At 38.2% G+C, this 19750-nt stretch overlaps 1 protein-coding gene, 1 long non-coding RNA gene and 1 pseudogene across 18 annotated transcripts in view; 1 reads left to right on the top strand and 2 right to left on the bottom strand.

Moving 5' to 3' along the window:
• Positions 1–2663, bottom strand: part of LOC117023018 (uncharacterized) — a 56391-nt gene extending 53728 nt beyond the window's left edge. Inside the window, exon 1 of the long non-coding RNA XR_004423161.1 lies at positions 2536–2663. This is a non-coding gene — a long non-coding RNA (uncharacterized LOC117023018). The remainder of the gene's footprint in view (positions 1–2535) is intronic.
• Positions 1555–19750, top strand: part of GPHN (gephyrin) — a 438119-nt gene continuing 419923 nt past the window's right edge. For 12 of the 17 annotated variants that reach the window (XM_033107406.1, XM_033107404.1, XM_033107418.1 and 9 more), the window contains exon 1: positions 2581–2707. In XM_033107406.1, coding sequence (XP_032963297.1) covers positions 2644–2707 — 64 coding nt within the window. In that variant the 5' untranslated portion in view covers positions 2581–2643. Of the gene's footprint in view, positions 2708–19750 lie in introns of all 17 variants that reach the window. The other 5 variants (XM_033107417.1, XM_033107412.1, XM_033107414.1 and 2 more) reach the window with 3 other exon arrangements.
• Positions 11993–14808, bottom strand: LOC117024039 (RNA-binding protein with multiple splicing 2-like; annotated as a pseudogene).

Here is a 19750-nt window from a genome sequence, read left to right as displayed (position 1 = left end):
CTTAGAACGGAGAGAATAAATCCCTGGGCGCTTCTCATTCTTTACCCATACAAACTCTCAATTCTTTCATTTCTGGTTCTCCTCTGCCCCACCATTTTCCTGAGACATTTGTCAATGTTTGGAAATGTTGCTGTCTTTCTACCTTCCAGAACATTTTCTTTGTTATAACACCTGATTCCAGGATAAATTTTGAAGAACTAGTCACACTACAACAGGAGTAAAAAACCATGTGCATACTGCCATAATCATTCAATAACCAGCAGTAAAAGGTCACACTAGACAGTAAGGTCACTGGGTTTTTCCTGTTTAAATTTTGTTATAGCTTGCTAAATTTGACAGAGATGAATACACTTGAGGAAAATTGTTGGAAGACAGGCATCTATTATAATTGTCCAGTTTAGTTCTATTAAGAACACCTTTTTCAGCAATTTTAATAATTTTAGCAAACAAACCTCCATATACTTTGTAAGGCTTAATTCATATTCACCCTTCTCAATTAAATTTTAATGAAGTTCACCATTACTAATTTTACATAGGTCTTTTTTATTTGTAAAACGCAAGTGCCAGATTCTGTCCGTGAAGAATTATAGCATTTCTAAGTCGAGAGGGTGCTTATTTAGTCTACCACTTAAAAGATGATTATTTAGTCTATCACCTTAAAGGATGAAAAGGCCCAAACTTATTTAAGGTAAAAGGACATATGAGTGGGCAGGTTTAGGATTTCTCTAAAAATATTCAAGACATTTAATCATTTCAAATGTAAGAGTGCTGCAGACAATAAAGATGGGTTACAAAAGTAACAATGTAACCAACTATTTGCTTTTCATCTTTAGTTTGAGGAAGGAAACCCTGTGGACACACTTTCTCATATATATCTCTCATCTGAAACTAGTTAAGAATCCCTTGGCCACCAGGCTCTACGGTGATAATTACAGGAAGTGGGTTCATGATCTGGTTTCAATTTTTAATCCACTGTCAAAAATACCATGCAATACACATACTCAAAAGAAATTTTACTATTAATAATTCATTTTATCCCACCTCAATTCTATCCCTCATCTCCTTTGTACTCTTATTTAAAACGAAATACATAACAATGTAAATCTTCAGTTAGAAGGTAAGTCCATGTTCCCAAACGGACCAATAAAAAAACTCAAAACCATCACATTGACTGAGATTTTAATTGTGTACAAACGTTGATGATTATACATTTTTGACACTTTGTTTTTCATTTTTATGCTTCCTAGGTTTTACCATGGGTGAGAACCGCAGGAAAAAATATATACGTGTGTATATAACTTTTTATTCATAAGTTGAAAGAAGGGAAAAAAGAAACTGATGTGAAATAGCCACAGGTGATTAATAACACATTTTATGAAAAACACCTGAAAACAAGTGGTAACAAAAGCTATTTTCATGGTAATCTCATATTCCACAAACACTGAAATGAAACTCAATTGTCATGGCCTGTATTCTATTTCCGCTTTTGTGACACGGTTCAAGTGAGAGGAACACGTTCTTCCCACTTTCTAAGATTGGTGTTTTTCATTTAAAAGCAGAGATCGTGGCGATGAAGACAAAAAGCCACAAGACAGCAGCAAGAAGATAGTCAGATATCTACACTCGAGATACTCTGCTGCAGGCTCCTAAGCTCGTGAGGACTCTCATGTAGACTTGGAGAGGGTATCCTAAAGCACAGGAGAGGCGGAAATCCTCCAGCAGGGCGAGCAGACGCGAGGAAGCAAGCGGGGACAGGAGGCAAGACAGGATACACCTCCTTCGCCCACGGTGGACTGTCACCGTACCTCCGTTCTGCCACCCACGCAACTTTCTAAGCTAACTCCAGGTTCCCTGGTGCGTTCAGGGAGTCGGCCGGCAGTTCCCAGTGGATTCAAGGGGTGGCCCCGCGTGCTAAGCCCTTTCCTCGTCCTGTCCAGAGAGTGGCTCCGTGGCCCCGAGAGCCGGCCAGAGGTGCTGACAAACGAAGTGGAGCCCGGCTCGGCAGGAGATTGCTTCTGTCTGGCGTCCCGCTGAGACTGCGTTCGTGTCTCGCGCGCGCCCGCTTCGCGTTCTCCCAGCCAATCCAGCGCTACTCGCGCGTCCCGGAGCGTTCCCGGGTCCTCCTCGGGCTGGGCCGGCTCCTTCCCGCTCCCGGTACTCCGCAGCCGAGCTCACTCCTCCCCTCACTCTCCACAAGTTCCACGCCTCGCGGTGTGGCTCCGCCCTGTCCCCGAGTCCGCCCCCGCAACCTTCCGAGCCTGTGCTCTCTTTTCTCCTCACTCTGCTGCCATCCAGCCGCCCTGGGTCTCGTGCTCCGCAGAGCGGCCTGGGTCTCTCCCGCCTCGCACCGACACCTCCGGGCATTCACCTCCCGCAGCCGCCGCGTCTCCCACCCGCAGCTCGCCGCCTCCGACCCTGACTCGGGGTCGCGCGCCCTGACTCCGCCCCTCCCGCGGACTCGCGCGCTCCCGGCCCGGCCTCTCCCCGGCGCAGGCCGCGGGGCACAAGGCTGCCTCCCCCTCCTTCCCCGCTCACCTCGCGCTCCCGCTGTCGCGCTCTCCAAGGCGAGCGCGCTCTCGGCTGGCGCGCTCCGAGCTCCGGCTTCTCCGGGCTCCTGTCAGTGCGGTGACTGCGCTGGGAAACATGGCGACCGAGGGAATGATCCTCACTAACCACGATCATCAAATCCGTGTCGGAGTCCTTACAGGTAACCGGGGGAGGAGGTCCGGGACCGCCACCGCCGCTGTCCCTGACTTGCCTCAGGCTTCTTGCCTGTGGTAACCCTTCTCTGCGGCCTCGCGAGGAGGGAAGAGTGAGGAGGGGGACGGGAAGGGGGGGCGTTTTACAACCGCTGGGAGCTGCTGGAGGTTGGGGTGTTCCCGCGGGGGTCCCCGGAGCTGGAGCCGGCCCCGTGGGATGTCAGGCCCCAGCGCCTTAGCCGCCGAAGTCCCTGGCCCCCGGGGACCGAGGGGCCGGTGCGGCGGGCGCTGCGGGGCTCCTTGCTGCCGGTGCAAGCGCGGGGATCCCGGCTCCGCAGTCTGAAGCACGCCTCTCTGGGCTGGCCCGCGCGCTTCCTCCGCTAATGCTCGTCTGTGAGAGGGGGGAATCCCATTCTCCCCCCTCCCTTCACCCTCCCCCACTCGAACAGCCCCGCGCTGCTCTTGTGGTGCTTGCCTGGGACACGGGCCGGTCAAGACTTGGGTGTTCATCAGGCAGATCTCTGCTCCACCTCAGGTTGCCACTCAGGAGCCTGGCATCTCTTCAGTTACCCATGGGACACCCCTTGTCTCCCCGGGGAGGCGGGGAATCGGCTTGCACCCGGACCTCGGAAAGTGCCTGCAATTCCCCCTTTCCGAGCTAAGGGCCCTCTGCCCTCCTATTCGTTTCCTTAGAGGGACAGGTTGCAGCCTGCGGCTGGGGATCCAGCCCTCTTCACTTGAGAGAGAAGGATTCCCCCACTTGGGCTCCTGTGTCCTCCTCCCTTCTAGGAACCCCCCCCTTCTCTAATGGTCCCAAGGCTGTTGAGGAGTGCACTTTTCCCGGGTCGCGTTTCCCTCCCTCTCGGAAGCCCTGTGTGCCCAGCACGTCTGATTCCGTTGCGTTGTATTTGGGTAATGTCCCTCTGTTCGGCGATAGGCAGTTGCTGCAGGGCATGACTTCCGAGATGAATAGCAAGCCGATTTGTAGGGGTTTCTGCTGTGTGTCTGTAGTTGGCAAGCCTTCTGTGTAATTGAGTGGCGAGGCGGGGGTTAAAGAACTATATTTGGAATCTGAGGGCTTAGTTCGGAGTGAAGGAAATCCAAGGCATTCTGTTGTGATTTCGGAAAAAGAAACCATATAAACGGGAATTCTAGTGTCTCTCTCCCCCACCCCCCGCCCCCTATTCTTTTTAATTTTTTTTCCCCTTGTCAAATTCTGACAGGTTGAGACGGTGCTCGAGAAGGGACTAAATTGAATGAGACTTGCTTTTATTAGGTACAAAAAATTCTCTGCTGGTAGGTACTGAGTACAAGGCTTAATTTGGCTGCTTGAGTTTTATGAAAAGGAGATATCGGTGACACTTCTTCCACTCTTAAGTAAACTGGTTGCCTTTCCTTGGTATTCTTTCCAGATGTTAATTTATGTAATTTATTGAATTTTCTTAATCCAAAGCCCCGTGGATAGAGAAACTAGCTAAACTAGTTGTTGGGAAAGGAGGAATCCCCCAAAATCAGAAGATGTGCTGTTCTTTTTTTTTTTGGTTCTGAAACTGTTGTCTTGTGCAAAGATTCAGTTGTATTTCTCAGAATTGAGTTGACACTGATGATTTTCAAAGACTCTAATCGCGGGGGGGGGTACAAAGTGTACACCCTATATCAGCTCTCAAATTGCACTTTAAATTCTAGCCATGTATTGAAAATTAATAGAGTAGTAAGAGTTAAGCTTAAGGAAAACCAAAGTATGTCAGCTGTCCACGGAAATGAAAGGTCATAGATGTTTTAAAGTTAAAACAGATTTTTTTAAAAACATTTTTTGTTTATTTAAGCTTTCCATAATAGTTTTATTCAGTGAATCATCCTTCTTGGGTCAAGTGACAGAAGATAGGTGTACAGAATGCTTTGAAAGATGCAGTCCTTATCTGTATACCTACTGTTCTATAGGGATAACATTGATATGCAAACAACTAAAACAGTGTATGTAATTATTTTGCTAAAATTGTCTAAATAAATTACATGTGCATTTGAGGGTGAAATGTAAAAGGAATTCCATATTAAGGTGAAGTAGGAGCAAGTGTGATTACCTGAAGGCAGAATTTAGTACATTTACTAGAGGTAAGAAGAAACTGATTTTTCTTTAAGGGGAGTTGAAAGTTAGTGGCAACCTTATAAATGAAAATGTTGGTGAGCATGAGGCTCTTGAGCAGAATAAAAACGTAATGCAAAGGCCTTGAAAAACCCAGGTGGGATAGGTAGGTGGCACAGACAAAATGTCAAGGAGAGAAGAGAACCTTGCCAGTGAAATTAAAGATAATCTAATCTGGAAAAGCTGTCACATGAGAATGAGGTACAATTTAGGGGGAAAAGCCTAGGGTCAGGAATAAGGATGCCGCTGAAGGAAGGAAGAGGAGGTGGCAGATTTGGGAGAAGTGGTAACGGAGCAATGGGGTTTGATGATAAAATGGATATTTGCAGTCTGAAATAACTCCGACGTTTTTACTTGAAAAGTTTTTGATATAAATATTATCTACTATGATGGAGCTTGGAAATATGGAGAAGAATCAGAGGAAAGGGCACCAGCCCTCAGTCTGCAAATGTGGATTTTATTACAAAGCTTAATTTATGCTCTTGACAATCGATACGATTTTGTGCAAAAAAAAAAAAAGCCCTATAAAAATGAAGCTATGTTGTGCAATTTTGTCTTGTAGAACTTCAAGTGTTTCAGTTAAACTATGTAAAATTATTCTTTACTGAACTTAAGTACTATGATTTCATATTTAAGAAAATTGAGTTAAGAGGCCATACTTAAAGCTGTGATTTTATGAGTTGTGATTTGTGACTCTCTTTAAAGGTGGAGGACTTATTTAATAAAATATCCTCTGCATGCTTCACAATAGGTATTTTAAGTATTTTATCTAAAGCTGTTTTACAGGGGTAGTGGAAAGAATTGTCTATCCATGCACACATTTTACAATGTGGTAGTATTTTTGTGAAATTGTATTGCCACTTCTGAAGTCTTTAATTGGTTTCTTGGTGACATTTTGGATTATATGTTGAAAAATAATATTTATACTTTGAAACTTCATATTCTAGATGATTTTGTAATCATCTCAGCTATGAATTTGGCAACTGTAGTATGCAGTCTATTGAAACTTTTCATCAAATGAATTAACTATTAGAATTTTCAAAGAATAATGGTAGAAAGGAAAATATTTAGTAAAGGCGTTTCTTTTTTTGGTTGGCTCTTGAATTATTTAAGGCTTTGGAAATCAGATTATGATAATACAACATGGGTATTATAGTTATATTATTGTTTATCAGGAAAATTGGTAACATTTTTGCATATAAAATAGGTTATGGAAACATTTTATGTTGAACATTATTGTCCATCTCTAAGAACAATATCTTTGTTATTAATTATGTTGATTTGCTAGAAATGAAGGTTATATAGTCTTGGGTGAGCTAAGATCTAGTTTTTAATATATCTGTTTCTAATGTTCTCTACTTCTATTGCTATTAATAACAGAGACTATGATGATGAATAACATGAAGCAAATAAACAAGTGTGTGCTGCTTTGAAACTAGAAACAAGATGTGGGACAGATGTAGGACTTTTTTGATAGCTTCAGTAGTAATTATAGTCAGTCTTAACAATTACATAGTAGACTCACTATATTTCAAATGTGTCACTTTTCACCTAATTTTTTTTCTATTTCTAAAGAAGGTGTTTTTCAAGGGAGCATCCTAGTTCTGTTATATATGTTTCACGGAAACATCAGGAAAATAATGAATATATGTATTTATGTATATAATATAGAATGATGTAGATTATGTTCCATTGGCTATTTAATATCATATTAGCTGCTAATTTCCAGTACCAAAGCGCTTGGCTAAAGACGATAATCCATTACCTAACTTTTCACTAACAACATGGATGGGAAATGCAAATTTTTGGGAAGGGGTATTTTAAAATCATGTTTTACTCTAGTAATATATGCTTTTATTGCACTAAACTGAAAATTTTCAATCTGTAAGAGATATTAGAACAAATATAAGACTAGATAAAAGAGATAAAAGGCTAATTATAAACTAGAACACCTAAAATATTAGTTACATGTAGGGAGTATTTCAGTCATTCATAAATAAAGTCAAAATATTGAAAAACCAAATTCTAAGCCAAGGAGATGATAGTCACATAACTCTGGAATTGTTCAAGCATTTTTTTTTTCATTTCTCAAGCTTATCCTTATGCATTATAACTGTCAATATTATTTTCTGAAAAGTCCATTTATTGATGAAGATATATAAATATATCTTTGTTTTGAGAATAGATATAATTAAGTAGCCAAATCACTATTGCAAACAAAACCTAAATCCTACCAACTGGAATTGTGTGTGCTAGCAAATATACCAATATTGATCTATATGATTTGTTGAAAAGAAGCCTATTTCTCAAACTAGGTTGTTCTTTGGTTGGAAGCAATGTATTACAGAATTAAATTTTTAGTTAAAGTAGAAAATTGTCAAATTAATTTCTAATAAATATGCTTAATACTATCATTACTGGGCAAAGACTGTAAACTATTAGTTCATAGTTTGTTACATATTGAAAATTTTAACTATATTAAAATCACAAATGACTGACTTTAACTGAGGTGTATAGTGGAGAATCAGCATTTTGTTATAGGGAGAAAATGATCTAGGAGTCTATGTTTTCACTCTTACAGGCGGTAGATTTCTGGTTGAGTTGAATTGAGTGCTTTTTTGAAACAGTGAGTAAAACAGGTAAAATCTATACTTTGCTTCTGTTAATAGGATTGAAGAACAACAAAGCATATTTGGAATTCGAGATGTTAATAAAAACACTAAAATAGTAATGAAAGCACAGGGATTTCTTCCTTCACAATTGGGCAGAGAAGATAAATATCAAGGAAGAAGTAAAGATTATTTAACTTGCTTAAAAGTAATTAGGACTGTAGTTAAGATGAATAGTATGCAAACTCACTCAATTTTTGAGTGACCTTCCAAAAAGCAAATGTCTAATGAAGTACTGTCACGTAGACAACCTGCCCAGGTTGTTTAGTGAGTTCATAGGTGAATTTGTATTTAATTAATTTTAAGTAAGTAGAACTTCTTGAAACTTTTATAATTACACTTTTATAGTACTCTTGCCAATAAGTATACATTTTGAAAGAATGGAATTAAATTTACTATGCTTTAAAAAAATTTGCTGATTTGAAAAATGAAGGAGCAAGGAAATGAGATCTGGTGAAAGAAGCACTACACAATTTATGCCCTGTCATTGGGGTACTTGACATTGTGTCAAGGGGTACACTAAGGAGCCTAAACTTTAGAATCTAAGCTGTGGGAACAAACATAATAATTCTTGAAGTATTAATTTTACTTGAGACTATGTAATTTAAATCCTTTAATAGTATAAATTAGGCACAAAGTATAGATGTTGCATGAGCTTTTAAGATAAAATCAGAAACTTTAAAGAATTTCAAGTGAACTCATGTTACTCCAGACTTCATCATTCTTCTATTAATAGTACTTCCACCAAAAACAAAACAAAACAAACAAAAACAATTTAAGGAGCACTGTGTCACAGGAAGAACACTAGAATACCCATTTTCTAATGCTAGTCTGGTAAAGTTGTGTAACCTTGAACAATATTGCTTAACTCTCAACTTTTCTCACCAGTAACATGAAGGAATCGTTCTCTGAGATAACTTTAAGCTCTTGTGGCAATATGTTTCTGTCCTTTAGCATCTTGACCAGCTGAAAGAGAAAGAATATCAGGCTTAGTTATTTTTTTTTTGGTCTTTATAATGAAAATGATTATGGACAAGGGGTAAATTATACATAGACATGCAAGAGAATAAGAAATGGAAGAAAAGATAAAAATTTCAGAGATTACGTCCTGTTAGTATAAACAGAAGGAAAATATATTTAGATTTTTTTTTTTAATTTAGAAATGTTTGTGGCATTAACGTTTTTTGTTACTAGCAGTTCCAGTCTTACACTTAATTTCAAATTCAGCTCAAGCCTCACTTCTTCAATAATATCTTTCCTAGGAATTATTCTCTACAATGATATCTTTCTTTATTTTACTACAATTTTTATAAATTGTTGCCTAGACCCTGTAATCATGTGCAAGTGGGAGGCTGCAAGGTGTAGTGTTTTTTTGTTTTTTTTAAAGGACTTTGGAGTCAAACAGATTTGTATTTCAGACCTTGATTTGCCCTTTATTGTAGGAAGTCATTTAACCTGTGTAAATTTCAGTTTCCTTCTCCAAAATGAACCAGCAATAACTTACTTCACTGAGTTAGAAGAACTTACTGAGATAATGAATGTGAAAATGCCTACCATGTATATCTAACTTGCACTTTATACTCCATAATTTTTACTTCCTTTCCTCTTCATATGTTGCTGAGGTGCAATTTGCTAACAGCTTCATGTATAAACATCTTATTCAAAGTAGATTTTAAAGTTCTTCAAACAGGTGATCGTGTTCTTCTTTTGTGCCATTTTGTCATAGTATCTACCGTGTTTCCCCAAAAATAAGACCGGGTCTTATATCAATTTTTGCTCCAAAAGATGCATTAGGGCTTATGTTCACAGAATGTCATCCTGAAAACTCATGCTAGGGCTTATTTTCTGGTTAGGTCTTATTTTTGGGGAAAGACGGTATTAATGAAGTAATTGCATAGAAAATGTTTAATAAAAAAAATTGGGTGGTGTAACATTTACATAGTAGCTTAGGAATCAGCTACCCAGAAATATTTAGGTAAACTAGAACTTCACTGTTATTAGTAAAAAAGACAGTTCAGGGTAGATGGAATGGGGTTTAGGATTTTTTTATATATTTACAACTTATACAGGATGATTTAATAATGTATGTTGGAAACATTTTATACTATCAAATATAATATATTGCCTCTTAGTTGATGGTTGTAGTCTATATGAGGATTGTTTTAGAATAATTTTTTAAAAGGCATCTTAAAAAGTGACAGTTTAAAACAGGTAAAAGAAATTCTGAAAATACTGTTATTTTTTTGGAAAGTTAACTGAAATACCAGAATAGCAAAATAGCATAAAATAGGAGTCAAAAGTTCTACCTCTTCTACTACTTTCAAGACACTTAACTACAGTTCACCTGTTTTCTTAGCTTTGCATGGGGGCAATTATAATTACCTTACAGGGTTAATGTGAGGAACAAAGAACAAAGCAAATAATGTATTTAATATTCAGCGCACCTACTATGTGCCAGGCTCTGTGCTCAAGTGAGGGATGCAATAGTGAATAAGACAGACACAAGTCCTTATCTTTTTGGAGCTTATATTTTAGCACTAACATTAACACACTATTTAATGAAGAAATATTGACAAATTCATGCTTCATTTATGTTGCATTTCAAGGAATAAAGTACTTCTGTATTTTATTTTTGATGTATATAAGCACCAAAATTGTCAAGCCACTTTTGACACACACATTTTTAAACCGTTACACATTTCTTGCTTTCTAAAGTGGAAGATACAATGTAAGTATGTTCTGTTTGTGCTAAGCACTTTGCATGTTATTCAATCCTTACAAGCTTTATGAGGTACTATAGTATTCCTTTTATACTGCCTGAGAAGTAGAGAAGTTAAGTAACTTGCTCATGATAATACCAGTGGCAGTACCAGAATTCAAGCACAAGTCTGACTGTATGCTTAACAATCATATTTTTATATTCTATTCTGTTATTGTAGAGTACAATACAAATATATTGTTTTTGCTTTTCAGTTGTGACTTTACATACTTACTCTTCCCCTTCTAGTTTCGAATCTGCTATAGCCTTGGGGAGAATTATTAATGACAGAAGAATTATAACAACCTTGCTAAGAATTATATATGATATCACATTTAGTTAGACTTGAAATGAGGTCTAAAGAATAAGTATTTTCAATTTTGGGTTGAGGGTATCAGAGGATGAATAGGTACTACTTATTAATTTACTTATTTCTTTGTATTTTGAGATTTTAGGATCATGGCTAATTGGATCTGTCTGATGCCAAAAATGTTAATAAAAATCCAGAAACTTGTGAAAGGAAGAAAGTACAGTCTGAGTGCTAAGTAGAAATGAAATTGTTTCCTTTAATTCTCTATGTACTGTTAAATCTTTTTTAAAAAAAGAACACTAAGAAAAAAATACAATTGAAATTGACAATCTTTAAAGTCGCATTCAGGTTAAGCATTTTTGGGTATCTTGGAAATAAGAAATGAATTTAAAAAACCCATGAAACATTAAAAAAAGTGATCATCTTTTCCCTTCCACTTAAGAGTCAATACTGAACATTTTGATTTTGATGCCAATTTTTAAAATTATGCTTTGATAAAATTAATATCCATGCAATAGAAATTACATTTGAATTTAGTTGCAAATGGGAAAGCTCCTTAATTCTTAAGTCATATATATTTTTTTCCTTTGGATGATTTTTTATTTTACATCTCATATATTATCCAGCTTCACATTTTCACAGGATCAGCAATTACAACAGCTACCATGTCTCCCGAGTCTGAAAACTGCAGGACTGCCACAGCTGCAGCTAAAGGCAAAGCACTGATGTGCTCATGAAACCAAAAATTGCACAATTTTTCCTTTGTTTTTCTTAAACTAATGCCTGACACAAAGGCTCATGGCTGGAGAATGGAAACCCTTTTCTCCTTCATGCCTCAAACTAAACATTAAACTTATTTGACAGGGCGAACAAGTTGTCTTTAATAATTAATTGCACACACACAAAAATCTTTTACGATGTGTAAATATTTTGTTACATAGGGTACAAAAATATTTTTACTTTTTCTTGGTTTCAAAGTTTGGAAAGAATGAGGAGCAGTGGCAGGGTGGGGTATGCCGTGGAGAGGTAAGCAAAATGGGCCGAGAAAGGATGTTCTTAACAGTTGTTGGCCCATCTGAGGATGAGGAAGCAAAGGACCCTAATTTGAAATGAGAACTCCGTCTTTGTTGGGTAGTCTTTGCTGTTCAGCCTGAAAGTGTGGGGGTGCCAGGGAGTGGGGGCACCAGGTGGAAGTGGCTGCAGGGCTCGGGCCTCACTTAAGCCGGGTGGGTGTAAAGGAGGGATGTGGAGAGAGGAACCAGGAGTGCTGAACCATCAGTGGCCAGGACCTGTTGCTATGGTGACACAATGTGAGAACAAATTGTACACTCACATATACACAAGTCTAAGTGTCTTAATTCATGCCAAAAAACATACAAAATCAAAGCCTCGTTTCTTTCAGGTGGAGCTACAGAAGCCAATTTGGACAAGAAGTCAGGCCTTGCTCTGTCCCCGTGAGGCCTCCGAGCTGGGTCTGGGTGACCCAGCAAGAAGGCCCCTGAATCCTCCCGTGAGGCCTTGGAGAAGGGCTCTGGGGCAGGAGAGGGCTGAGGAAGAGAAGAGAAAGGAAACAGGAAGCAGCCCACTGAGTAACGTAATACTCAGGCTTCAAATTCACAGTCTTTTGAGGGAAGCAGCAGCTCTTCACAGGCCGCCAGAGTGCAGTGGAAGCTCAGGGCAGCTTCCACCCCAGTGGGGCAGGGGGCTTCAAGCTGCGGTAACAAGACTCAAGAACTAACAGAACTGATGATGTTTCCATCCTTGCTGGGTAGTATCAGAGGAAGGGCACCAGCACATCTGAGCGTGTAGGGCAGCAGCAGTGGCAGCTGGGTAGGTGAATGCAGCATGTGAGATATAGGGGGGGTCAGCTCTGTGGTGTACAGAGAGTACGGGGGCCAAACCTCTGGGGATGGGGGAACAGAGCAGCCTCTATCAGGTCATAGGGGTCCCGTGTGATGAAGTGTGCTCCTAGGGCAGGATGAGCTGTGGTGGGATTTGGTGTAGCCATTAGCTTGTTCTTGGCCATCTTGGTGTTGGCTTTGGCAAACTCGAGCCTCAGGGTCAGTGGGTTCTCAAGATCAAAGCATATATCATTCAATGCATTCTTGGCCATTTCTGCTCCGGCCCGGCTGTCAAAGATCACAAAACCAACAGGCTGTTATGACACAAGTTTGATCAGGGATGCTTCGTAACCCCTTGAACGGCCAGAAGAGCAGGTAGAGTTCTCTGGGTTTAATGTCCACAGGGAGGCCACTGATGAGCATTGTCCAGACCTCCTCCTCCAGGACGCCACCGGAACCCCAGCCCATGCCCTTGCATCCGGCTTCAGGTTGCTCACCGTGTGGGGGGTAGGGTGAGGGTGGTGAGGGGCAAATCATATTTTTAATTAGTTTAAAAAACTGATTAGAGTGTATTTGTGCATTGTAAAAAAATGTAACAATACAGAAAGGTAGTGTGAAATTAAACTTCACCACCTTACTGCTCCAGTCTACCTCTCTAGTGTTAACCACTCTTAAGATTTTGTTTATTCTTATATATACAAGCATGTATTTGAATATGCACATATGGAATCAGACATTATATTAGTTTGCAAATTGGCAGACAGACCACTGGTCATAACTGACCAGAAAACGTGTTTTATTAGGCCAATATTATGTTTTTACAAAAACATACGTTTCTAACATTTAAAGAAAGATATTTCATATAAACCAATATTTTTAGCTTTTTAAGATTCAGCAACACTGTACCCTCTTTCTCACAGGACAATAGCTGATTAGAGTGGCTGTCCTCTGGAGATAAGGGCCAGTATTCTCCCGTTTTCCGCAATTCCCACTTTATGTATGTTAATCTGCTTCACCCCGTAGGCATTTGAGTTTTTGATCTTTGTTCAAACATAGTATTCTGCATCTCCCTCTCTCTCCATTGTATCTTGGACATCTTTTCATATGAGTGAAAATAATAATAGTCTTATTGAGAGCTTACCAAGTATAAAATACTTTTCTAGAGTCTGTTATAGAGCCTGTTAATTCATTTAATCTTCATAATACTATCACCATTTTACAGTTGACATTGTAGCAGAGATTAAGTAATTTGCTCAAATTACTGAGATAAGAGTCCACTCTGCCAGTTGAACCCATGTAGTCTGTTCCTAGAGTGTAAGCTCTTAACCACTACATCATACTCCTTGGCACATAACGATTAGTTCATATAGATATACATTTTTCTTTTTAATGACTGTTATATTGCATCACAGGTTATGATTTAATCAGTCCTCAGTTGATAGACATTGAAGTTCCTGATTTTTCACTGTGACAAATGTTGCAGATAATAATATACATTTATCATTGTGTATTTGTATTTTTTTAAAAATAAGATTAGTTACAATAAGAATTTGAGTGTCAGTGGTATGAATTTTAAAATTTTGATAGAAATTACAAGCTTGCCTTCCAAAAAGGATGTACTAATTATAATTAATATTCTCACTTTCATTTGGTAGTATTTTTTTAATCTTTACAAGATCTTTTGAGATATATCTGTTTCTTGAGTTAGTTATATACATGGATTAGGACCTTTTTATTGCAAATGACAGATACCCAGCTCAAAATGAGTTTAAGTGAAAAGGGGAGTTTATTAATTTACATAGCCTCAGAGTATAGAGCAGGAACTGACTTTAGGGACTCAAGCAATGTGATCAGGTGATTAGTAATTACGGATTCTTATTCTCCACTTCAGTGCTTTGTTTTTCTGAGTATGTTACAGGCTGACTTCTTTCATGTAGCCAGAACTGGGGGAGACAGACACATTAGGAGATACAGTAATAGACAATTTCAGGTTTTCCCCTTCCCAACTAGTGAGTTCACAGGAAAGATTTTGTTTCTCATGGCATTTGTATTTAAAATTCCAGGATGTTCCTTCTGCTTTGGCTCACATGTCCATCTTTGGGACAGGCATTGTGACTAGGAGAGTGAGGACTCTGGCCAGTTCTGTATCACATGTCTGTCTTGGGAGTGGGACACTAAATAAACAGCCCTCACCAGAATCACATTGAGAGGGGAAAGGGAAGCCTTCAAAAGACGGGGAGTTTCTGCCAGTAGAAGGGGAAAAGTGTGCTGGGCAGACAGCTCTTTTGCTAGAGGTTCCCTGAAGTCTTCGCCTTTTTGCTTTCTTTTTTCCCTAAGAATACAGTTTATTATATCTGCCCCATTTCCTCTTGCTCCTGCTTCTTCCATGATAATGGTCCTCTGGCAGATAGTTCTAAATTATAACTGGATCAAGTTAAGGTGTAAGCACTAGTGGGTTAAATTCAGGGCTCTCTAGTATCAACAGTGGTTAATTTACCAGGAGCATTCATGATGACTTATGCTTTTCATACTTTACATAGAAATGGTTATCTAAAAACATTTTGGGATAGTAGTATACATGTAACAGAGAGTAAGGTCATACTAGTCTTTACAACAGCCCTTTTATGTTGCTTTATTTTAAATTTATGATCAGCTATGGGTCTTTAGACTGTTTTTTTGTTTGTTTTTTACAAATGATCCCTCCAAGTGTTTCCTAAATTTTGTTCTAGCAACTCTTCTCTGGGAGGTGTTATAACAGGTATGGTATGAAGAGGTCTTTATGTAGTCAAATAAGTTTTGAAAGTGCTATATAATGTATTCCTCCTTTTGGAGACTCACAGTTTATTAAAACATATTAGCATACTAAAGATGTGAGTAATACTTACAGTTGTGAATCCTTTATTTAGTCTAGTGTTTCCAAAAGTTTTTGATAATGGAACACTTTTTCAAGACAACCAGAGTTCTGTTCAACACCCATTTGGGAAATAGTGGTCTTTCCCCTGCAAATGATCTTTTGAAAGTCTATGTAAGACCTTTATACTTATTCTTTTAGCTTTTTGCTGTAGAAATAGTGGTTTCCTACAGTAATCTCTATTATGAAAATCTTTATTCTGGAATTGTCTTTAAAATGTATATTTTTCCCAATCCCTCAGCACCTCATTTTTTTCTTTTATATTAAAATATTGGCTGAATATATTATTATCTTTCTCAGCAAATCTATTATTGCAAAGATTAGAAAGACCAATCTTGATTCTGTTACTACATATGAGGAAAAAAAACTGGATCAAGTTCTATTTTGGATTTTTCCAGTGGGAGTTTGGTATTATTATCTGTAAAATGTAAAGTTAAATAGATAATCTCTAAATTCTCCTTCAGCTCTCAAATCTTATTAATTCCAATCTCAGGAGCATACTTCATGTTTACCATTCTCTTATTGCTTGTATTCATGTTATCTATAGTCTATTAATGACAGCAAAATTACCTTGTTTCCGTGAAAATAAGACCTAGCCAGACAATCAGCTCTAATGCGTCTTTTGGAGCAAAAATTTATAAGACCTGGTATTTATATTATATTATATTATATTACATTATACCCGGTCTTATAGTAAAATAAGACCAGGTCTTATATTAATTTTTGCTCCAAAAGACGCATTAGAGCTGATTGTCTGGCTAGGTCTTATTTTCGGGGAAACACTGTACTGATCTGAAATGCTTTCCTTATTTCAAACAGGAAAAATTGCTAGAAAAAGACACCGACATTCATACCAAGTGTACATGGAAGTAAATGTTAATTCCACTGCATAATATATGCAACTTTATTTCATTCAATATCACATGCTACAGAGAGTTCAAATTGCAAAATGCTTAAGATTTAGAATAAAAATTATGCGCATATACAAGTAAGTGTATGATTGTGTGACTTACACAATCAAGCTTTGAAGAATAATCGCGATTTAGAGGTGTTTTTGAGGCAGTACCTTTTTCTTTTTTAATTTTAATATACCAGAGGTCTGGAAAGCAAAGTTAGTACTCCTCCCTAAAGAAGTTATGATTATTTTGCTATTATAGTTTAAATAAAGCTATTGTAAAAATAAGATATACTATACACTTCCATTAAACAATATTATGTTTTAAGTTCATGCAGATATACCAGGTCCTTAAAAAGCATCGTTTTTTTCAACAGCATTTCTTTATAATGTTGATGAGAAAGAAATAAAAAAAATTCTGGGCTGGGGCCACTATGTGTGGAGTTTACAGAATATTCCTGTGTCTACATGGGTTTTTTCTGGGTACCCCAGTTTCCTCCCATATCTCAAAGATGTGCACTTTGCAGTGTTTAATATTAAAAGTGTTTTGGGTCTTTACTTAGAGGTTTGGTGATGTTTTTATTACCAGAAATATGCTATAGGAAGCTAACTTTTGTTTATATCCATTAGCCTATGGTAAAATTGGTTTCGTTATATATTAGTTTTGCTTAAAGTCTCTGTTTCCAAGAACGTGTTCACGATGTTGAAGTGAGGGAACAGTAGGTGGACTCTGGATTAGACTGCCTGAATTTATATTTAAGTGAAGTTTTCAGAGTTACTTAACTTCTCTAAGCTTCATTTTTCGTATTTGTGAAATGGGGACTACCAATGCCTGCCTTAGATAATTTTTCACAGGCAAATTTGAGAATCATTGACTTAGGTAAATACTGGACTTGGATTTTCCAATTTTTTTCTTAAGATGGGTCTGTGAAGTAGTAGTATTAATAATTTTAAAAATTGTCAATTACACATCATAATAAAACATTCCTTTCTGATTTTTAATACAATTCAGAAGTAGGTCATATCTAATACACGAGAAACTTAAAATGGAGATACCTATCCCTACTCCATAGTAGGATCTTTTACACTGATAAATAGTTATGGATCTGATTTTATTACTTGGTTGTTTTCCTGTCCATGATTAATGTTATTCTGCCTACAGCCAGACTTGTTAAGAAACAGTACAACCCAGTTAGGTATATTGTCTTAGTCCATTCAGGTTGCTGTAACAAAGTCCCATAGATTGGGTAGCTTATAAACAAAGAAATTTATTTCTCACAGTTCTGGGGGTTGGGAAGGTACCCAGCCAAGGTCAAGGTACCAGCGGATTCCATGTCCTGTGAGTGCCCACTTCCTGTAGACAGCTGTCTTCTCTGTCTCCTCATGTGGTGGAAGTGGGGAGAGAACTCTCTGGGGCTCCACCCTTATGACTCATTACCTCCAAAAGCCTTCACCTCTAAACAGCATCACACTACGGGAATAGGTTTCAACATATGAATTTGGGGGTGAGTGGCACAAACATGGCCTATGGCAAGTATATACCACATGATGTGCTTTGTATTGTGTTGGGGTAAAACTACGACAGAGGTACCTTGGAGATATTCTGGGTTTGGTTCCAGACCATCGCAATAAAGTGAATATCACAATAAGTCAAGTCACATGCATTTTTCGGTTTTCTAGTGCATATTAAAGTTATGTTTATACTGTAGCATATTAAGTATGCAATAGCATATTTAGAAAACGATGTATATACCTTAATTAAAAAATACCTTATTGCTAAATAAAATATGCTAACCATCATCTGAGTTGTAATCTTTTTGCTGGTGTAGGGTCTTAACCTTCAATTTGTATAACAAAACAAAAAGAACTAACACAATATGTGGGCAGCACAATAAAGCAAAGCGCAATAAAAGGAGATATGCCTGCTAAATATTTATAGTGTCCTTTAAAAGTTTGAGGAATTGGCTGTAAAGTAGGTTTACATTTTAAGTTATTTACTGTATATTAAAACACTTGCCAAGTACTGTATAATAGATTTTACCAAACTTTTTCTGTAAAGGGACAGATAGTAAATATTTTAGGCTTTGTGGGCTATATGATTTCTGTCACAGGTACTCAGCTCTGCTCTTGTAGCATGAAAGCAGCTACAGATAATATGTAAATGAATGCGCAGGACTGTTTTCTAGTAAAACTTTATTTGTAAAAATAGATGGTGGGCCAGAATTCTCCAATGCATGCTCCGAGACATACGTAGTCTATGTTAAAAGAGTATAATTCCAAGTTACCTTCATGTGAATTGAACTTTTATATTAGCTAAAACTTACATTATAAACTGCCACAAAATTTAGTGGCTTAAATCTATAATTTAGTATCTTTCACATATCTATGGATTAACTCAGTGGTTGTAATTTAGGTGGATTGGTTGAGGTTCTGGTATAGCTGCAGTCATCTGGAGGCTTGACTAGGACTGTTGTCCAGGGCCTTTGTTCTCCTATCTGTGGTTTTTCCACATGACTGATTCATTAGCCTCATGGTGTGATGGCAGGTTTCCAAGAAGTATTCCAAAAGCAAGCGCTGTCATAGGAAGCAGAAGCTGCTAGGACCTTTAAGGGTTAGGCCCTAAACTGGCACAACTTCCCTTCTGCCATTATTCTATTGGCCAAAATAGTCACAGGACCAGCCCAGAGTTATGGTGGGAGGAGACGAGGAATACCAGGAAGCATGGTTAATCGGGGTTCATCAAAGTAATAGCCTGTCACATGATGGTTTTAGTTGCAAGTGACAATTCAAATTGAACTAGCTTCAGTAAAGGCGAAATTTATTATAAGAATAATGGGGTGTCTATCTCACAAAACCTAAATACAGGATAAGGCTCTAGGAATATTGGGCTCAGGGTTTGAAGGTTCTCAGGACTTTCTTTGCCTGTAAGCTTCATTTTCTCTTACTACAATCTGCCTTTTCCACAATGGAAAAAACAATGCCATTGACAGTTCCCAATGCCAATGACAGTTTATATCTTCCCATTTTAGCCATTCAGAGAATGACTGACTTTATTTTCGCAGTTGTGTTTCTAAAATTTTTGAGGGAGAACTTTGTCCTGGACCAGTCATTTGTGATCTGGAGATAGAGGTTATGTTGTACCAACCATGTAGGTAGGAGCAGGGTCTGTTAGCAGAAAAGGGATTCTGAATATACTATAATCCCAAAGTAGTTCACTTGCCTCCTTCTTAATCATCTGTATATGGACATAAAATAATTTGTCAATTATTTAATAAATGATTTGTTTCTGCATTACAGGCTTAATTTACTTCTTTGTTCAGCTATCTGCCTTTGGCTATTTCATGTTCTGCTGGAGAGTAGGCTAAAGTAAGGACTGGGATTAGTTCAGTATCTTGAATATTCATTGTAATCTTTTCTCGCTTTGAGTAGGGGACAGCAGCATTTAGTACCTATTATTTCACTTTGTCACCATTCACATAGAATCAAATATGAAGGTGATCTCACTATGCTTTAATAATTAGTTT

This window comes from Rhinolophus ferrumequinum, chromosome 6 (genome assembly GCF_004115265.2).
Source record: "Rhinolophus ferrumequinum isolate MPI-CBG mRhiFer1 chromosome 6, mRhiFer1_v1.p, whole genome shotgun sequence".
NCBI lineage: Eukaryota > Metazoa > Chordata > Mammalia > Chiroptera > Rhinolophidae > Rhinolophus > Rhinolophus ferrumequinum.
Note: the sequence above shows the minus strand (reverse complement) of the source record. Positions and strands in the feature narration are given on the sequence as shown.